At 56.0% G+C, this 18,559-nt stretch overlaps 4 protein-coding genes across 4 annotated transcripts in view; 1 reads left to right on the forward strand and 3 right to left on the reverse strand.

The window, feature by feature from the left end:
- PTSG_08817 (uncharacterized protein) overlaps nt 1–2,676 on the reverse strand; it is a gene marked incomplete at its 3' end in the record, with an annotated part of 4,656 nt that extends 1,980 nt beyond the window's left edge. Inside the window, exons 1-8 of the mRNA XM_004990145.1 lie at nt 2,153–2,676; nt 1,942–2,003; nt 1,490–1,616; nt 1,232–1,329; nt 929–1,018; nt 686–733; nt 327–394; nt 23–70 (exon numbers count right to left, since the gene is read on the reverse strand). Coding sequence (XP_004990202.1) covers nt 23–70; nt 327–394; nt 686–733; nt 929–1,018; nt 1,232–1,329; nt 1,490–1,616; nt 1,942–2,003; nt 2,153–2,261 — 650 coding nt within the window. The 5' untranslated portion in view covers nt 2,262–2,676. The remainder of the gene's footprint in view (nt 1–22; nt 71–326; nt 395–685; nt 734–928; nt 1,019–1,231; nt 1,330–1,489; nt 1,617–1,941; nt 2,004–2,152) is intronic.
- A 292-nt stretch (nt 2,677–2,968) lies between these two features.
- On the reverse strand, nt 2,969–7,866 carry PTSG_08818 (uncharacterized protein). The gene is made up of 12 exons (XM_004990146.1): nt 7,818–7,866; nt 7,279–7,532; nt 6,935–7,008; nt 6,635–6,719; nt 6,368–6,441; nt 6,008–6,091; nt 5,695–5,850; nt 4,869–5,378; nt 4,139–4,572; nt 3,922–3,970; nt 3,701–3,739; nt 2,969–3,397 (listed from the first exon to the last, which is right to left on the reverse strand). Exons 2-12 carry the CDS (start codon nt 7,490–7,492, stop codon nt 3,065–3,067), a joined length of 2,052 nt encoding a protein of 683 aa, XP_004990203.1. The 5' UTR covers nt 7,493–7,532; nt 7,818–7,866; the 3' UTR covers nt 2,969–3,064.
- A 187-nt stretch (nt 7,867–8,053) lies between these two features.
- PTSG_08819 (uncharacterized protein) lies at nt 8,054–12,622 on the reverse strand. The gene is made up of 7 exons (XM_004990147.1): nt 12,232–12,622; nt 11,254–11,950; nt 10,804–10,953; nt 10,403–10,497; nt 10,009–10,105; nt 9,598–9,690; nt 8,054–9,270 (listed from the first exon to the last, which is right to left on the reverse strand). Exons 1-7 carry the CDS (start codon nt 12,448–12,450, stop codon nt 8,258–8,260), a joined length of 2,364 nt encoding a protein of 787 aa, XP_004990204.1. The 5' UTR covers nt 12,451–12,622; the 3' UTR covers nt 8,054–8,257.
- A 37-nt stretch (nt 12,623–12,659) lies between these two features.
- On the forward strand, nt 12,660–18,025 carry PTSG_08820 (TKL protein kinase; the record flags this gene model as incomplete). Its single annotated transcript, XM_004990148.1, has 4 exons — nt 12,660–16,510; nt 16,974–17,081; nt 17,190–17,512; nt 17,862–18,025. The coding sequence occupies exons 1-4, from the start codon at nt 12,669–12,671 to the stop codon at nt 18,023–18,025; spliced, it is 4,437 nt and encodes a 1,478-aa protein (XP_004990205.1). The 5' UTR covers nt 12,660–12,668.
- Between the last annotated feature and the right edge of the window lie 534 nt (nt 18,026–18,559).

Raw genomic sequence — 18,559 nt, forward strand, 5'->3', positions numbered from 1 at the left:
TCCCATTGATGTGATTGCCGACCTCGGCGTCGCCGCGTTCCGCTCCATCGTGCCCGGTCGAGACATCCGCCTGCAAAACACACAAAACACACACATACAGAGACACACATACATACAGACACACACATACAGAGACACACATACATACAGACACACACACCAAACTGTGAGCGAGAATGCAACATAACAACAACAGCAAGAACAAGAACAACAAGAACAACAGCAACAAAACCAACAACAGCAACAACAAGAACAAGAACATCAAAAGAACAAATGTACAAACAAACCACTTCAAACACCAAAAGCAGATGCTGTGTTCGACTGACTCGAGGTGCTCGACAATTCCGACGGTGGCGGGGCGGGAGGACAGGTCGGTGGACGAGGTCGCCGTATTCTACACACCAATGGATTGGATGTTTGGTTGCATGCACCCATGCATGGATGAATGGATGGTGAGTGAATGGGTGGAATGGATTGGGTGTGAAGGCGAGGTTGAGATGAAAAGTATGGATGCACACATGGCAGTGGTTGACAGCGAAAGGGAAAAGGAGCTTGAAGAAACAAGGATGAAACCAAGATCAACATGGGGGCGAACGTGCGCCAAGAAGGATGTGATGCATCAAGCACATGGCTGGTGTTGCAGTCGATGCTGCAGTTGATGCGATTGTCGCTGCTGCATGCTTACCACGGTGTGCGGGTTCTCCAGGAATTTGGTGAAAAAGGCAAAGCGGACCTGAGGAAGAGGCGGCAGCCGTGATGTGAGACACAAAGACAACCCAAGCGAGTCGTTACGATAACACGCACACACACACACACACACACACACACACACACACACACACACACACACACACACACACACACACACGCACGCACACACACACACACACACGCACACGCACGCACGCACGCACATCACATCACGTACCTTGCCGTCACGGATGGAGAGTTTGCCGACGCCAAAGAAGATGAGGGAGAGACCGCGTGGGCTTGGCTCGCGAATTTGCCCATCCAGCGCCTTGGAACATTGAATGTGGTTGGAAACGAGACAGGGGCGAGGGAGGGGGGTGTTTCATGACGTTGGTGAGGGTGGGGTTATGGCAGTGCTGAGCCGGTGATGGAAGAGCACACGGCAACGCTTTGGAGCGAAATGAGCAACGCGCGAGCAGCGCACGAGAACAGCACGCATGTGTGTACGCAAATGTGTACGCACACACGCACACATACACACCGTCATTATCTCGGAGAAGCAGGCCTCCACGTCGTCGCGGTTGTGATCCGTCGCACGTGCAATGTCTGAGAAGTTGAGCGACACAATCGGGCAGCTGCCTACGAGTTCCCAGTCAAAACACGCCAACGTACACAACACACAAGCGCATGCACGTGTGAGCTGATATGAGGGAGAAGCAATGTTCGATCACCCACAAGGGCACATATACGCACACACACACACACACACAACGCACACACACACACACAACGCACGCACTTGATGTGGGTTTGGTTGTGGCCTTGAGACCATGCTTGCGGATAAACTGTTCCGAGAGCTGGAAGATTGGGGTGCGGTCGTCCACGACAGAGAGGGCGAAGGTGCCCAGCCCGTTCACGTTGACCCCCTTCGATACGAGAAAGACAAAAACGGAGACAGAAGGGACACACACACACACACACACAGACACACACACACACACACACACACAGACACACACAGACACACACAGACACACACACACACACAGACACACACAGACACACACAGACACACACACACGCACACACACGCACACGCGCACACACACACACACGCACACAGATGTGCAGATGAGCAACGATCAAGTTGGCGCATCAACGACAGCGGCGTGAGTTGCCATTGGCAGTGCAAAGACGACGCCCATGACGACGGCAATGACGACCAAGATGAAGCACCGCATTGACACACACCTTGCCCTCTGTGATGGCTTTGGCGATGTACTGCGACACCCCAAACCAGATGTTGGCAACACCTGCGATGTCATTGGCATCAAAGCAAGAAGCAACGTGGAGCACATTAGGGGGCATGAGCGATCGGCCCACCACACATGACAAAGCAGACGCCGTCCAACACCACGCGTGCTCAACCCACACCACAGCACTCATATACACAAACGCACACCTTCTTCTGTGAGGTGAGGGATAGTGGAAAGGCTCGATGTCCGAGCTTGGTCCAGCAGGCGCTGCGTGCTGTGCAACGCGAGCCGGTTGTCCCGTGGCAGCGTGTCCATGGTGTGGAACGTAGCGAGAGAGAGAGAGAGAGCAAGGTGCGCGGTGCAAGCAGCGGCCGCAGGCAAGGAGACACGCAAAGAGAGAGATGGAAGCGGCTGTTGTTTGCGCGCGCGTGTGTATGCGTGTGTGTGCGTGTGGAAGGAACGCCTGCTTCACTCACTCACTCAGAGAGCACCAAGACAACAAACGCGCCACACAAGGAACAACACACACCGCGAGCACTGACAGCCACCAACCAAACACAACCCAATCAATTGGTTCGCAGAGTGCACACAACAAGCAACAAGCAACGCTGTCGCAGCAACAGCAGCAGGGGCAAAACAGCGCGCTTGTGTGTGTGTGTGTGCTTAGCTTTCACTTGACAACAGCGCACAGCTGACCAACAACGCAAATACTGCTGACTCAGCAAAATTGTTGTGTGAGGGGTTTGTTCATGCAAGTACACACACCACATACACACACACCACATACACACACACCACACACACACACACACACACACACACACACACACACGTGCACACACATTTGCCTCTGTTTATGGACAGCTGTAGACACGTCATAGGTCAACAAGCAAACAGGCAAGCAGGCAAACAGGAAGAATAATCGACAACCAACCTCCAAACAAGCCCAAGATGTTCATGTTGTAACAAGGATCGCATTCATTCACACTCACATCCATGCATGCATGATGCAAGTGCATTCACTCACACACACTCTCTCTCCCTCTGCAGTAGTCCCCTCCTCCTCCTCCTCACCGCCACCACCACTACCACTTGGTCTCTGCGCTTCACCGACCATCTTACATCCTCTTGGTGCGTATCCCGCCCAGCTGCTTCTTGCACTCGTTGCACAGGTTGATTGTGAACGGCTTGCCTGCACTTGATGATACACTTGTCACGTGACTACTACCGCTGCCGTTGCCACTACTGCTGCTCGCCGTGGTTGCGCCGTTGCCGCTGCTGCTGCTGTCAGCGCTGGGTGTTGCGCGCATGTGTGCGGGCATTGTCACATCGCTGCGACAGTCGCGGCAAGCAAAGCGCGTGCACATTGGGCACTCCCGTCCGCGTGTCAGCAGCGTGAAGCGTGTTTTTCGGCATATGGGGCACAGCTTCTTCTGCGCAATCGCATTGTACTACAGAGAGAGAGAGAGAGAGAGAGAGAGAGAGAGAGAGAGAGAGAGAGAGAGAGAGAGAGAGAGAGAGAGAGAGAGAGAGAGAGAGAGAGAGAGAGAGAGAGAGGAGAGTAGAGGAGGGAGAGAGCGTGTTGTGTGTGTGTAAGTAATTGTGAGAGAATGTGTGTGTGTGTGTGTTGGAGGACAAACAACAATCTGAGCGCAGGGCATGGTACGCCGCACACACTTTTACACAGAGCACAACGACATGCATTCTAATGAGCAAGTGCGCACGCACGAATGTGCACACACAGCCCATCTTACCTGCTTTTCGTTTTGGTACATGAGATCATCCAACTCCGCCTGTCACGCGACGAACACATGGAAAAAAAACATACAACACAAGAGTCAAAATGATGCGTGGACACACACACACACACACACATACACACACACACACACATACACATACACACACCCCTGCACAAAATGAAAGGAGATTTGAGGCAGCACGTGCACGTGATCAAAGGTTGAGTCCTCCTCACCTTGAAGAGCGTGGTGGAGATGTGGCGGTGTTCCTCAAAGCCAACGAAACTGTGATGCAACACGCGCAAACACGCACCCACATGAGCTGTAAGCGAGTACAAAGAATGCACGCACACACACACACGCACACACACACACACACACACACACACACACACACACACACACACACACACACACGCACACACACACACACACGCACACACACACACACACCTGCACTCTTCTTGTGGTTTCGGCGGTGTCCCTCCATTCTGCTGTTGTTGTCGTTGTTGTGAGTGCGAGAGCGACGATGAAGCGGTGGAGGGGCGAGCCGGCAGCGTCACGGCTGATGACGACGACGGTGATGATGGCGATGACAAGGATGATTGTCCTGACAGCGACTGGCGAGTCGTTGGTATGAGATTGCTGCCATCACCATCACCACCACCGCCACCACGACCACTTCCACGCACCCCGGCCGTTGCTGGTCTATCACCACCACCGCCACCATCACCGCCATCACCGCCACGACTGCCACTGCTGCTATGCGCGTCAGCCTGCCCCGTTCTCTCGTGGTTGCTGCCGCTGTTGCCGCTGGCAGTGCGGTTGTGTGCGGGCGACGACGCGGTGGGGGTCTTGGCCTGCTGTTCAGCAAATGCCAGCTTCACCTGTTTGGTAAAGGGGTGAGGGAGAGGAGAGGTGGTGATGTCAGTGGTGAAGGGGCAAGAAAGCGCAAGCGCGCGCGCGCGTGTGTGTGTGTGTGTGTGTGTGTGTGTGTGTGTGTGTGTGTGTGTGTGTGTGTGTGTGTGTGTGTGTGTGTGTGTGTGTGTGTGTGTGTGTGTGTTCGGAGCATGTACACGTGGTTCCACGAGTGCGTGCTGAAATGTGTGTGTGTGTGTTTGTGTGTGTGGGACAGCAATGCAAACGACGGCGCAGTTGGCGCACACGATGATCTGCTGCTCACCTGTGTCGTTGCGTCCAGCCCACCCAGGATGGAACCAAGTGCACTCGAATCCAGCGCAAGCCGCACAGGCATTCTTTTCTTCCTTCCATCACCACCACCACCACCACCGTTATGGGTACTATCACCGCCATAGCCAGGGGTGCCCATGCTGGCTGTGCTGCGGTTGTGCTGCGACGCAGCAGCAAGCGACTGCCGCTGCGAGTGCGTGTGCTGGTGTGCACCGGGGAGTGACTCTGTTGATGCCGCTGTCGACAGGCGAAGGGGCGTGCCACCGTGCGACGACATTTGTGAGCGAGCGCTGCCGTGCTGCTGGTACCCGTGACGGCTGTACGCGCCACGTGTGGGCAGCGTGTCAGCCGCGTGCGTGTCTGGCGTGCTGTGTGAGAGGCGCGTGGGCGTGGGCGCTGGTGTTTTGTTGAGCGAAGCAACGGATGATCGGCGAATGTCGTCCAGCAGCTGCTCGTGTGGTGTCACGTACGGCGCAGGCCCCGTCAACGCACGCTTCGACCCCTGCAGGGCCAAGTCATCGCGATGGCGACAAGGGGGAGTGATGTGTGCGTGTGAGGTGTGTCATGTGTGTGTGTGTGCGCGTGTGTGAGTGATGTGAGTGAGTGCGCGCGCGCGCGTGTGTGTGTGTGAGGTGTGTCATGTGTGTGTGTGTGTGTGTGTGTGTGTGTGTGTGTGTGTGTGTGTGTGTGTGTGTGTGTGTGTGTGTGTTGAAAGACTGGCACCCACCAATCAAACATCGCCACCGCCACCACCACCACCACCACCACCACCACCCCTCACTAGATCACTCGTGACAAAACAGGGGAGCTGCGCGTACATCCTTGAGGTCTGGCTTGGCCTGGATCTCCCTCATGAGTGATGCGTGCAGGTCTCGTGTCTCGTCAAAGGCCGTCGCGTCCTGTGTATATCCGCTGTCAGGTGAGCTCGATGTTGTTGCTCGCCCGCTCAGCAGCTCGGCCGGTATTTGCCCGTCCTGTTCAGGCACGCACAGGATGTGTGTGTGTGTGTGTGTGTGTGTGTGTGTGTGTGTGTGTGTGTGTGAGTGCCTGCCAAGGGGAGTACAAAGGCCGGGAGGTGAACCATTTCATTCCGTGCGACCAGTCACGAACATGTCAAGACATGCGACGCACCGCCTTCTCAATGCTGATGGCGAGTGCAACAAGGTCCTTCAACACTTCAACGGCTTCATTGTCCTCCACATGCGCGCGGCACGCCTGGCAACCACGTGCGTGTGTGTGTGTGTGTGTGTGTGTGTGTGTGTGTGTGTGTGTGTGTGTGTGTGTGTGTGTGCGCACGCGATGAGAAACATCGACACGCAGGGTGTACATGTATACGTGCATGTGCAGAGGAGCGAGTCCCACATGCAACGGGTATGAGCAGTTCTTGTGCAAGAACTACAAGCAGCTGGGTACGCGCACACACATACACACTCAACGCACACACACACACGCACACAGTACACACACAACACATACAGCACACGCACACACCTGGATGGCCGCCTCGAGTGTGTGTCTGTCCTCCATGCATTCGTCAGTCATCTGGGTGATCAATGCCTCAAGATCTGCAGCGGCAACAAGCAAGCAGCATCACCAATCAGCGACACATGCAAATATGCTCGCCATCACACACACACGCATGCACAAACACACACACACACACACACACACACACACACACACACAACCGCCAGGGCACGAGCACACAATTGCACACATGTCTCTTCTAGGACGCGCGCACACAACTATGCGGCGTACCCTCGCTGAGCGATGGCTCTTCGTCCTCCATGAGTGAAAAGTCGGCAGCCGTGAACAGAAGCGCGCCAATGCTGAACACGTGCGCCTGCACACACACACACACACACACACACACACACACACACACACACACACACACACACACACACACACACACACACACACACATGCACGCAGATATGCATACAGAACAGAATGATTGCGATCACGTGAACGGCGCGTTGCGGTGTCGGAACGGACATGTGCTTGGTGCAGATATGCAAACGCACGCATGCACGCGCATGAAGCACACGTGGGCACCTTTTCCAGGTCAGTGGAGGGCTGTCGCTCCTTGACCTCGTCTGCCAGGAACGGGAGTGTTTGATCTTCGTTGCCTGGATGGCGGATTGAAGCGTGTGAACACGTGAGGTGACATCCTGCAAGGCTGCGGACGTGCAAGGACACACACAGACACACACAGACACACACAGACACACACACACAGTACATACACACACGCACACAGGTACACACACACAGGTACACACACACACGCAGGTACATACAAACACACAGGTACACATACACACGCAGGTACATACAAACACACAGGTACACATACACACAGGTACACACACACACACACACACACACAGCGAACACACCAAGGGTGGACATGTCCAAGGTGACGTGGCCGGACGGCTCGATGATGGCGGTGTTGGCGTTGATGAGGAAGGTGAGGTGCTGCGGATCGCTCAGGTCTGGGAAAGACGGTTTCAGGGCATCCATGTGCGCGCCCAGCAGCAACGCAAGCGCCCATAGCTGCTCCTCATCCAACGGCGCATTCAGCGTCGTCAGGATGTGGTGGACAGAAGGCATTGTGGTCAACTGTGCTGGTCCGTCGCTTTGTGCATGCACGCTGACGACGCAGCCCGGTGTGGTGATGATGAAGGTGTGTTGTTGCGTGAATGATGATGATGCATGTGATGATGGCGATGAGCGGTGGTGAAGACGTTGGTGTGCTCCCTTTGTTGGAGAGACGGGAGGATGTATGTGCTGCTTCGATGCGTGCAGACACCACGGCACAAGAGCTGTCGTCACACGCCAACACGCCAACACGCCAACGCACACCAGCTATGTTTGGAACACCCCACCACAGCAATCAAACACAACAGCAAGCAAGGTCGTGGGTGGGGGCACGAACCTGTTTCGTTGTCTGTTGTGGACGTGGGGGAAAAACGGTCGGAATGCTGTGGTTTGTTGTTGTTGTTGTTGTTGTTGTTGTTGTTGTTGTTGTTGATGTTGTTGTTGTTGTTGTTGTTGTTGTTGCTGTTGTTCGTCTTCATCCCTCCCGTCTCCTTCTCCCTTGTGCCTTCCCTTCCCTTGCCACTCGCTTGCTGCTTGCCTGGTTGCCTCTCCTTCCCTCTTACAGCGCTCGCTTTTCTTCTCAACCTCTTTTACTTTGGTCCACACACGTACACTCATACACACAATGTAAAGTCAAACAAGCAAACACATCGCGTCGTGAGCACACACGCAAGCAAGGACAGGTCCAATTACACATCGTGGCACACGTGCTCAAACGTAGCACCATCCGCCCAGCCACACGAGTCCAAGGCATCTTCTTCGCTTCTGATCACCACCTCAGCCCCTCTCGCCGCGCTTGCTTCGCTTTGAACGAGGCTCGTCACCATCGTCGTCGTCGTCGTCATCATCGTCATCCCCATCGCCATCATCACCATGATCATCATCCTCGCGAGCACCGCTTTGTTGCTGCTGATGCTGCCGTGCGTGCGCCTCTGCTGCGAGTGCAATGGTGTGCAGCCCGTGCGTTGCCATGAGCTCCCCTGCCCCGCCATCACCATCGCCAGCGTGATGCTGCTGTGGGCGGCGCGTGCTGGCTGATGCCGCTGTCGAAGATGAAGCCATCGCAGCTGTTGTTGTAGTAGCTGTTGTTGTTGCTGTTGTTGCTGCTGCCCTTGATGTTGAAGGGGTGCCCGCGGCTTTGGATGGCGGGGACGAGGAGGGGTTGCGAGCTGACCCACCATCACCATCACCATCACCATCACCATCACCATCATCATCGCCATCGTCATCGCCATGGGCGCTGTCCCCTTCGTCGGACGGCCTGTTCGAATATGAGTCGGGCGTAGAAGTGTCACTGGTCCAGTAAAGCGTGTAGTCATAAAAATAATCAGCAGCACCAGCACCAGCACCACCCGCATCATTGCCGTCGTCGTCATCATCGTCGTCCATGGCGGGCAAGGTGCTACTGGGTGGCATGCCAATCTTGCTGCGAAACCGAAGCGCACACCGAAGCGCTCGCCGCAGTGCCGCCTCTTCATCCTCAAGCTCAGCACTCGTCGGCCCAGACACCTCAGCGTTCTCTCCTCCTGCTGTGGCTGCAGGTGTGGCCGTTGTGACTGCTGTGGCTGTTGTTGCAGGCGTTGCTGCCGACGTTGCCGTCCTGGCAGCAAATGCTGCTCTCGTTGTTACTGGTGGTTGCTGTCCTGTGCGTGCGGTTTCCTGTGCCGGGCTGTCTCGCTTGAGAATCAGCGGTGGCAGCACCAACATGGTGAACCCACGCATGCCCAGCGAGCCGTCCAGGGGGATGCAGTCCACCACGCATGGGTCCCGTGACCTCTCCCGAACCATGTCTGCACAAGCACCAGGAAATGAATGTGTGTGTGTGTGTGTGTGTGTGTGTGTGTGTGTGTGTGTGTGTGTGTGTGTGTGTGTGTGTGTGTGTGTGTGTGTGTTGGTTTGGGGGAGGAGGGTTGAGAGCATGTATCACAGAGAAGAGGATAGGAAGCGCGTGCTTGCGTGCTTGCAAGTCTGTATGTCCTTGTGAAAGCATGTGCGCGTGTGAAGCACACCCACGCTTGCCGCCATCGCGTCCCTCCTTGCCCCGCCACGCTCATCCCTGCTGCTGTCGCCACCACCACTACCACCACCATTACCACCTTCACGTGTTGTGCGCGTACCGTCCGGGTTAAACGCCTTGAAGATCTCTGGCAGGCGTGACGGCGCGCTGCCGGGAACAAGAGGCGGCAGCACATCCGCACTAAACTGCGGCACTGATCATGCATGCAAGCAAGCAACAAAAAAAAAGGGGGGGGGGCACGAGAGGAGATGTTGGTGAGCGCAGGCAGTGAGTTTGGCAAGTTAATGTGCATGGGCCGTGGTGCACGTGATCGAGTTGTCAATGGCCACAAACAGAGACTCAAGGTGTGTATGTGTATGTGTGTGTGTGAGTGAGTGAGTGAGTGAGTGAGTGTGTGTGTGTGTGTGTGTGTGTGTGTGTGTGTGTGTGTGTGTGTGTGTGTGTGTCTGTGTGTGTGTGTGTGTGGCCAGCACCACACGAAACTCTGGCTATGTGCTGTTGCGTTGCACACCTCTGGTTGCAATGTCGGTCTTTGCGGCAAGGTACTGCAGAAAGGGGGCAGATGCAACCTTCCGCAACAGCTGCACGGCGTCAGCAGTCGTACGCAGCTGCCAATCATTGGGGCGAGCACGTTGTGAGAGTGAGGGAGGCAGGGAGAGTGTGTGTGTGATGTGCGCGCGCGCGTGTGTGTGCGTATGTGTGTGTGTGTGTATGTGTGTGTGTGTGCGCAAAGTTGGAAGTGAAGGCGGTGATGCCCAGCAGCACGCACATCACAGCCTGTCGGTGACACAGCACGCCAGTCATCTCCAACCACAACACAAGACAACACAAGACCACACAAGACCACACAAGACAAGACAACAGGGGTGTCGCGGGCGGCGAGAGTGGGCTGCGGGGAAGCGTACCCTGACGTTGGTGTAGGTGAGCCAGAACACGGCGAAGAAGGGGTCAGCCTCCTGCAACGTCAGCACCAGCGCCCCCTTTCCCGCGCCACGCAGCACTGGTTATTGTGGTCATGAAGGGTGCGCGTGTATGTATGGTGGAAATGAGACGCATTAATGTGAGTTGGGCATGCGGGGAGGAACACACAGACACAGACACACACTGGCATACACACAGACACACACTGGCATACACACACACTGGCATACACACAGACACACACTGGCATACACACGCACACACACGCACACTGGCATATACACACACACTGGCATACACACACACACACACACTATTCAGCGCGCAAGCCGGCCAACCAAACCCCTCCCCGCTCGCTCTCCAATCTCAAAGAAGCAGAACGAACGTTGATCTGGGTTGAAGGAGGCGCCGCGCACGACGTTTGTGAACGCCAGCTTTGCATGAAAGCGGTCGGGGTGGGAAAGACACATCCGGACGAGGCGACGCATGACTGGGTCCGTCACCGTTGTCGCATTCAAGTTCATCACCCGGAACACTGGCAGTCGACACAAGCAGAGCAGAAGCAGGAGTTGCAGGTTGCTGGCGATGTGAGTCGTCAAGAACAAACGTGTAACCTCACAGACAACACAACATGCCGTACAACAGAAGGAGGGGTTTTGATTGGTACCAACCATCGGACGCATACGCACGCACGCACATGCACATGAGCGCGCGCGTGTCCAAAACACGTGGAGACGCCATAACTTGCATATGCACGCAAACAAACAAACAAACAAACAAACACGCACGCATGCTTAAGCCTCCCTCCCCCCCCCCACACACACAAATGACGAACCAATCTGCGCGAGTGTGTCGACATTCTGGTGGCGCTCCATTGTGGTGAACGTGCTTTCGGCGTTCTCTGCCAAGAGCAAACCAACGCCGTTGTGCCGGTCGCAGAAATCGGCCACCGCAATCGGTGATCGACACGCGCCAACCAGCTGCGCAAGGCCACCGCGAAGCATGCCCACGTCGGCGCGCATGTGCTCGTGGAGGGTGGACATCACTCGGGGACTGCCCATGCGGAAGGCAATGCTGAAGAGCGAGCTGCGGTGCGTGGAGTGGCGCATCTCCCGTCCAACCAGCACGGGCTCCATGGTCAGGATCTCGTCGATGACGTCGGTGTGGCGGCCCAGGCATGCATAGGTGAGAGCAATCATGAGCACATGGCGCATGTACACCGTGTCCGCGTTTGGGCGCCCCGTGCGCCACTCTCGCAGTGCACGCATGCACAGATCCTGGTCGCCAACCCACGCAGCCTGAATCAGGGTGTTGGCGGTAAAGACGGGCGTGTGCTGGAACATGGCGTAGCTGGCCTCCAGGTCAGGCTTGCTGATCTTGAGCGGCATCTCCCAGTATTTGACGCCTGTCGTCGACATGTGGTGCCACATCCAGCGCTTTCGGCGGTGTCGCAGTGCATCGACAATGCTCCTCATGGCTCGACACGTGCGGCGCAAGTGCTGAATGTCGTGCGCCTCCAAATGCGGGAACACCTGATGCATGGTGTCAATGCCGTGTGTGTGTGTGTGTGTGTGTGCATATGGTGTTGTGAGTACCCTTACACAGGCGCCATAGTTATGGTGCGCTTGTCGAGGGCCCCTCGACAAATGTCGTCGATGCACACTCGCAAACAAGCGCGCGCGCACAACAGCAAGCACACTCGCAAACAAGCGCGCACACACCAAACACACAACACACATAACACACACACATAACACACACACACACACACAAGCACACACAGAGGTGTGGAGCAGGGCAATGCTTGAAATACGTAGGCGTGGATCACTTCCTGGGGAAGCGTGAACAGTGGCGAGTCCTGAATGACTGCGGTGTCGTCTTCGGTGGCGATGGGAGAGTCCGCAGTCGACACAGCACCGCCATTGCCGCCACCGTCGCCATCGCGGTCGTTGTTGGTGGTGTCGCCGCTGACGTCCATCCGCTCGCCGGCACGCTGTGCTGGCCCGGCCTGTTCACCCTGCGCCTCATCCATCACCAATAATTGGTGCTGATGAAAATGATGCGCGAGGGGGTGGGTGGTTTGGTTGGTTGGTGTTCGTCGAGAGCGGACGGCGGACGGCGGTCAAATCAACAAAAAGCAACAGCGGTCGCAGCAGCAGCTCGGGAAGTGAACTGTAACCGACACCACAAACCGCATATTTCCAAGTGACGAAGATTTGTGGACATTTTCAACCAACCGTCACAACAACGATGCCCGCAAGCAAGAAGTTGTTGTTGGCGCTCTTCTGCTTGTTGTTGGTGGTGGCAGCCGCCACCGCCCAACACCTGTCCTTTCCAGCATCAGTCGACAAGCCAAGCTCCCCCGTCGTCCCCCAGCTCCCACAGTTCCACGCTCATCGAGAACGAGAAGCACAAGCAGACCCAGGCCTTCGTCGTCTCAGTCAAGGAGAAGAACCCGCCCACGCCATTTTCGATGGGATTTGCACTGAGAACGAGGCAGAGGATTCACCAGCCTCGCCGTTGTCCGTTTTGCGCGTTGGCTGCGATCGCCATGCAAGGCTGTGTGGCCGTGCACGCCACGCTCTGGCGCGCCTCTCTTCAGCCAACCAAGCACAGGGACCCAAGAACGCGCGCCCAGGCGCCGAAGAGGAAGACGGTGATTGGCTCGTCACTCCCACACCGAAAGCTGTGAAGAGAGCACACGACGAGGAGTTGGCCGCGCTCCAGGACATTGTGGCTGCGTTTTGCAACCCTGTCCTGTTGAACACGAGGCGCACACTGCAGCCGGATGCAGGGGACGGTTTGCGCCCACGCATGGACACCAGCAAGGAAAGCACGGCTGACACAGACGGCAATCTCAATCCAGTGCCAGGCAAGGGCAACGGTGTGGCTGACCGTCAGGACTGGAACCACCTCCACCACCAGAAGCATCGCAGGGCTCTCAACGAATCCACACCATCCTCTTCAGCATCCACGAGCCACACAACTTCTGCCACCCCTGCCACCACCACCGCCGCCACCCCTGCTGCCACCCCTGTCACCACTACCCCTGCTACCCAAGCCCGTTCCCGCCAACCCCGGGGAGATACTCTGGAGTGCTCACTACAGAGAGTTGTGGGCGACTTATGTGTTCTACAATCGACGCTCATCGATCATCCACGGCTTGTCCTCACGGTCAAGGATGCAACAAAAGCAAGCGAGGACCTTGCCGTCTTCAATACGAGCCACAACCCAATACGCATACTGTCTGAGACAGTTGCAACCCACCACTTGATTCTAAGAGGCGAAGATCCAGCGCAAAACGAGCTCAGCACAGACGTGGTGCGCACCATACTTGAGCTGGGCAATTGGAGCAGCGTCGCCACCATCACACTGCAGCAGCTGGTCACCGACACCTTCTTCCTCAGCACGCTCAACCCGCTCACCAACTTGACAGCCATCGAGATCAAAGACAGCTCAGTTGTGCAGCTGAATACAAGTGCAAATGGCGCGCCATTCGCGCGGGCTCCATTCCTGCAATCCCTCACAGTCAGCCACAGCCGACTTCGACATGTTGCTGCAGAGACCGTATTTCACGACATGGACGCCCTGACACATGTGCGCTTGGACAACAACCAGATCACCATTGTCGATGCCAGCATGTTCGCTCCCCTGACCAAGGTGGAAGAGCTCGTGCTGCTATACAATCACCTCACCAGCGTGCATGAGGATGCGTTCGTGAGCAACGCCGCTCTCAAAACCCTCACGCTGCATGGCAATGACATCACCGAACTGAAGCCTGGCTTGCTGCAAACGCTCACTCAGCTGCGCAAATTGGACATTGGGGGCAACCCGATCCAGTATCTCCGGGACGATTTCTTTTTACATCAAACCCAGCTCAGGGAGCTGAACTTGACATTCCTGCAGCTTTCCACCGTGTCCACTGACCTTCTGGCCCACGCCACGAACCTGCGAGAGCTCTCATTGTTCCGGGGAACGCTTAAGACCATCGAAGCCGAGGCATTCGCGGGCCTGACCAACCTTGAGCGATTGGACCTCTCACGAAACGAATTGACCGAGCTCAGCAGCGCGTGGTTCGGGACAGGCTTGCGGAGACTTACCCGCATTGAAATCACGGAGAACAAGATCGAGTGCATCAACGACAGCCTACTAGATAGTCTTCCTGCGCTGGAGGTGCTCTACTTGCAAGCAAACGCCTTGACAAAGCTCTCCCACAAGCTGCTCAGCAACCACGAGAACTTGCGCATCTTTGACGTCAGCGACAACAACGTCCAGGCTGTTGAAAAGGGCAGCTTCGTCAATGTGCCCAGTCTTCTGCATTTCAGCCTGGCCAACAACAGAGTGGAGAAGTTCGACCTACCAGACACCCTGGCCCAGCTCAAGTCCTTACGCCTCAACGGAAACCCCATCAAACATGTACCCAACTTTGAGCGGCTCGTGGACCTTGAAGAGCTCTTCTTCAACAACCACCACATCAAACACCTTGACATTTCACCCCTTCTAGCGCTCACCAACCTCACGCGCCTGGAGGTGAGCCCTGCACCGGAACTGATGGGCAAGGCAACCATCAGTATTGGCGAAAGCGTTACCGTGCCACCCATGCTTCGGTTCGTCGACGTGCGCAACGTTGACGTGGAGCAGCTGGCGACGCGCTTGCTCTCACAACGGCGGACATCGGGCATTATGCTCGAGTCCCTGGGGCTTGGCTGGCCTGGCATGAACGAAAGCACAGTCCCCCTCAAAGCAATCTGCGGGGCTCTCGCGCCCAGTGTCAGCACACTGCAACTCACCGGTACCAGCTACACGAGGCTTGACCTCTGCCCTGACCGCCAGTTCAACAACGTCCTCTTACAGGACAACACGATGCTGCGGGAGGGCGCCGTGTTCTCTCCACTACAGCACCTCAACCTGTCTGGGAGCACGAGCCTGACGCAGTTTGAAGCGCCCTCTGTTGAGGTGTTGGACATCAGCAAAACCCAATTCCCCGTGTCACGCGGACTGTGCCGCGCATGGGGCAGCCGCGTTGTAGTGGCTCGTGATTGGATGAACAAGGACGCTCAATCCCAAGAAAGAACACACTCACTGCTGCGCCGCTGCCTCTCCTTCAGCGACATCGAGCTGCTAGACCTGAGTGACAACGAGTGGATCAATTCGCCCAAGTTCATCGAGGCCCCGACGGCGTACCTCACCGCGCTCGCCAGTGAGGGCGTGCAGGACCTGAACTTTGTCAACTTGGACAACAGCAAGGCCATTCCCATCCTGCAGCTCGCCAACACGGCAATCACCTGCAAGCTGCGCGTGTCTGCACGCCGAACACGCCTGCTGAGCCACCTAACAGCGCTGCAGGATCGCACCACCTACCAGTTCAAGTGCAGCTGCGCCGGCGGCTATCGCAACGTTGATGGCAAGTGTAAGCCCCGCAAGGACACCGTCACCATTGTGCTCGCCACACTGGCTGCGGTTTTGGGTGTGCAAGGGCTTGCTTATGCCGTGCACCGCGCCTACCGCGACCACCGCCGCCTGCGCGTGGACAACGCGTTGAAGGAGCAGCTGCTGGAGGAGAAGGATGCAGAGGTGCTGGCGCTCAAGGCCGTGTGGGAGATTGAGTTTTCCGAGCTGCAGCTGCTGCGCGTGGTGGCGAGTGGCGGGTTTGGTGAGGTGTGGGAGGGCCAGTGGGATGCCGTGCACGTGGCAGTGAAGATTCCAAGGCAGGCCATTTTGCTGCTGGACGATGGCGCCAGCATGCAAGACTTTGAGAAGGAGGTGGAGTTCCTGCAACGAACACGCCACCCAAACCTGGTTCGCTTCTTTGGTGCTGGCCAGCAGCCCGGCACGGGCGTCCCCTTCCTTGTGATTGAGTTTGTCCAGTTGGGCTCCCTGCGCCAGCTGCTTGAGGACGGTGGCCTCGCTGCCGCGCTGCGCCACTTCAACGCCACCGACACACAGGACAGCGAGCATGGCTTGGCCCAGCACGATGAGGCTGATGGCTGCGTCTTTGTGCGCTCCCTCACACTGCAGAGTCTAAAGCTTCGTCTTGCACAGGACGTGGCTAGCGGCATGGCTTTCATTCACAAGCTGGGCCAGCTGCACAGGTGCGTATACGTGTGTATTTGTGTGTGTGTTTGTGTGTGTTTGTGTGTGTGTGTTTGTGTTGGTGTGTATGTGTGTGCGTTTTTTGCGCATGTCTGCTTGTGTGTGTTTGTGTGTGCGCATGTCTGCTTGTGTGTGTTTGTGTAGGTGTGTGTGTGTGTGCGTTTATTTTGCGCGTGTCTGCTTGTGTGTGGGCGTGTGTGGGCGTGTGGGTACACGCATGCACCTGTGCGTGTGGGTACACGCATGCACCTGTGCGTGTGGGTACACGCATGTGCCTGTGCGTGTGTTTGTACACGCGCAATCGTCTTCAAACACGCACGTGCCCGTTTCTCCGTTTTGCGTGTCTTGTCGACCCATGTGAGCAATGTGCTGCTGTGCCAAACGCGGCCCGAGCCACGATCCCTCATCATATGTATCGTCCGTCTCCTGCTCCACACATTTGCTGCCTTGTCCTTCTCGCAGGGACTTGAAGAGCGGAAACGTGCTTGTGTCGACCAGCCTCCGCGCCAAGATCACAGACTTTGGCACAATCACCCAGCGCATCACAGCCAAGCGCGTGGCGCCGCTGCGGTCCCGACTGCGCAGGGCAACGCACTTGTTCCGCAAAACAAAAGGCAGCAAGGGCACAGCCAGCGGTGAATACGATGACGATGGCGATGATCACGCTGGTGGCGGCAGCGGCCAGCATCACGATGACCAGAAGGAGGTTCCTGGGGACGTGGTGTACGACCGCCAGCTGTGCACGCAAACGCTGAGCCGCGTGGTGAACCACACCATTGCTGTGGGCACGCCCATGTACATGGCACCGGAGGTGCTGGATGGTGGCAAGTACGATGGAAAGGCGGACGTGTTCAGCTTTGGGGTGCTGCTGTGGGAGATTGAAATGGAGCACGTGCCTGATTTGATTGAGCAGGAAGTTGGACCCAATTTCGCTGGGCCAATGATGGCACGCCTGTTTACCTTGCTGTCACAGGGCAAGCGCCTCAACTTTGACGCAAAGGGTGTGTTGATTTTGTGTGTGTGTTTGGGGGGGGGAATTGTCTGTGGATGTGTTGTGGATGTGAGTGGATGTGTTGTGGATGTGTATGTATGTGAATGTGAGTGTATGTATGTGTGTGCATGCGTGTGAGCGCGTGCAGATGCGTGTTTCTGTGTTTTGTCTGTTTGTCTGTTATGTTTGTTGTTGTGTTTGTTTGTTGTGTTTGTCCAAAAGTTATGTTCATGTCACATTACATGTGCATGGAAGCTGTAAATGGTGTCTGTATCTACGGTACAGATTGCGTTGCAGTTCTCACTCCACCGTGCTTTGTTTCCGTGCGTTCATATAATTTCTCGTGTATTGTAATGCAGGGAGCACGCCCACGTGGTACCAGAGCCTGGCCCAAGAGTGCATGGCGCAATACCCGTCGCAGCGGCCGACATTTGCGCAGATCCACCCTCGCCTCGTGTCTCTGGCCACACGTAGCACCAGCGTTACCAGCAGTAGCAATGTTGCTTCCAATCAGCCAATGTAGCCACCAAGTCAAGTCAATCTCCACACATGTGCGTGTCACATGGAACGTCTTCCCGAGCATGCACCGTTGTTATGTTGCTGTGTTTTGTTCTTTTTTGCTGTTAGTGCTATGGCTCCAGTCATTCTGCTGTGTGCGTTCCTTTCTTTTGTCTGCTGCTCGTGCCATGGAGTTGCGCAGTGTGTTTGTTGTTGCGATCTGGTTTGTTGTTGCGCTTCGCGTTCTTCTATGTTTTGCTGACCTTTTCTTTGACCCCCCCCCCTCCTGTATTGACCCTTTGTTTGCCGTCGTTACGTGCCTTGCTTTTGGTTCTGCTTGTGTTATGTTACACCTTGACGCCGTTGATGTGCTACGTTTCGAAATCGTTTAATTCTCCTGCGTTAACAACAACAACAACAACAACAACAACAACAACAACAACAACAACAACAACAACAACAACTTAAACAACAACAACAACAACAACAACAACTTAACCAACACTTGCATCAGTGCCCCCCCCCCCCCCCACACACACACACACACATGGAACAACAA

The sequence above is a fragment of the Salpingoeca rosetta genome (genome assembly GCF_000188695.1).
Source record: "Salpingoeca rosetta unplaced genomic scaffold supercont1.25, whole genome shotgun sequence".
In the NCBI taxonomy this organism is placed as follows: Eukaryota; class Choanoflagellata; order Craspedida; family Salpingoecidae; genus Salpingoeca; species Salpingoeca rosetta.

Bases quoted from the DNA above. Each gene is read 5' to 3' on its own strand.
- PTSG_08819 (XM_004990147.1), bottom strand. From the start codon at position 12,450: ATGGATGAGGCGCAGGGTGAACAGGCCGGGCCAGCACAGCGTGCCGGC. The intron at 10,954-11,253 runs GTTCGTCATTTG...GTCGACTGCCAG, and splicing joins CGACACACTCGCGCAGATTG to TGTTCCGGGTGATGAACTTG. The intron at 10,106-10,402 runs GTACGCTTCCCC...AATGATTGGCAG, and splicing joins TCACCTACACCAACGTCAGG to CTGCGTACGACTGCTGACGC.
- PTSG_08818 (XM_004990146.1), bottom strand. From the start codon at position 7,492: ATGCCTTCTGTCCACCACATCCTGACGACGCTGAATGCGCCGTTGGAT. The intron at 7,009-7,278 runs GTGTGTTCGCTG...TCCGCCATCCAG, and splicing joins CTTGGACATGTCCACCCTTG to GCAACGAAGATCAAACACTC. The intron at 5,851-6,007 runs GTGCGTCGCATG...GTGCCTGAACAG, and splicing joins CCATCAGCATTGAGAAGGCG to GACGGGCAAATACCGGCCGA.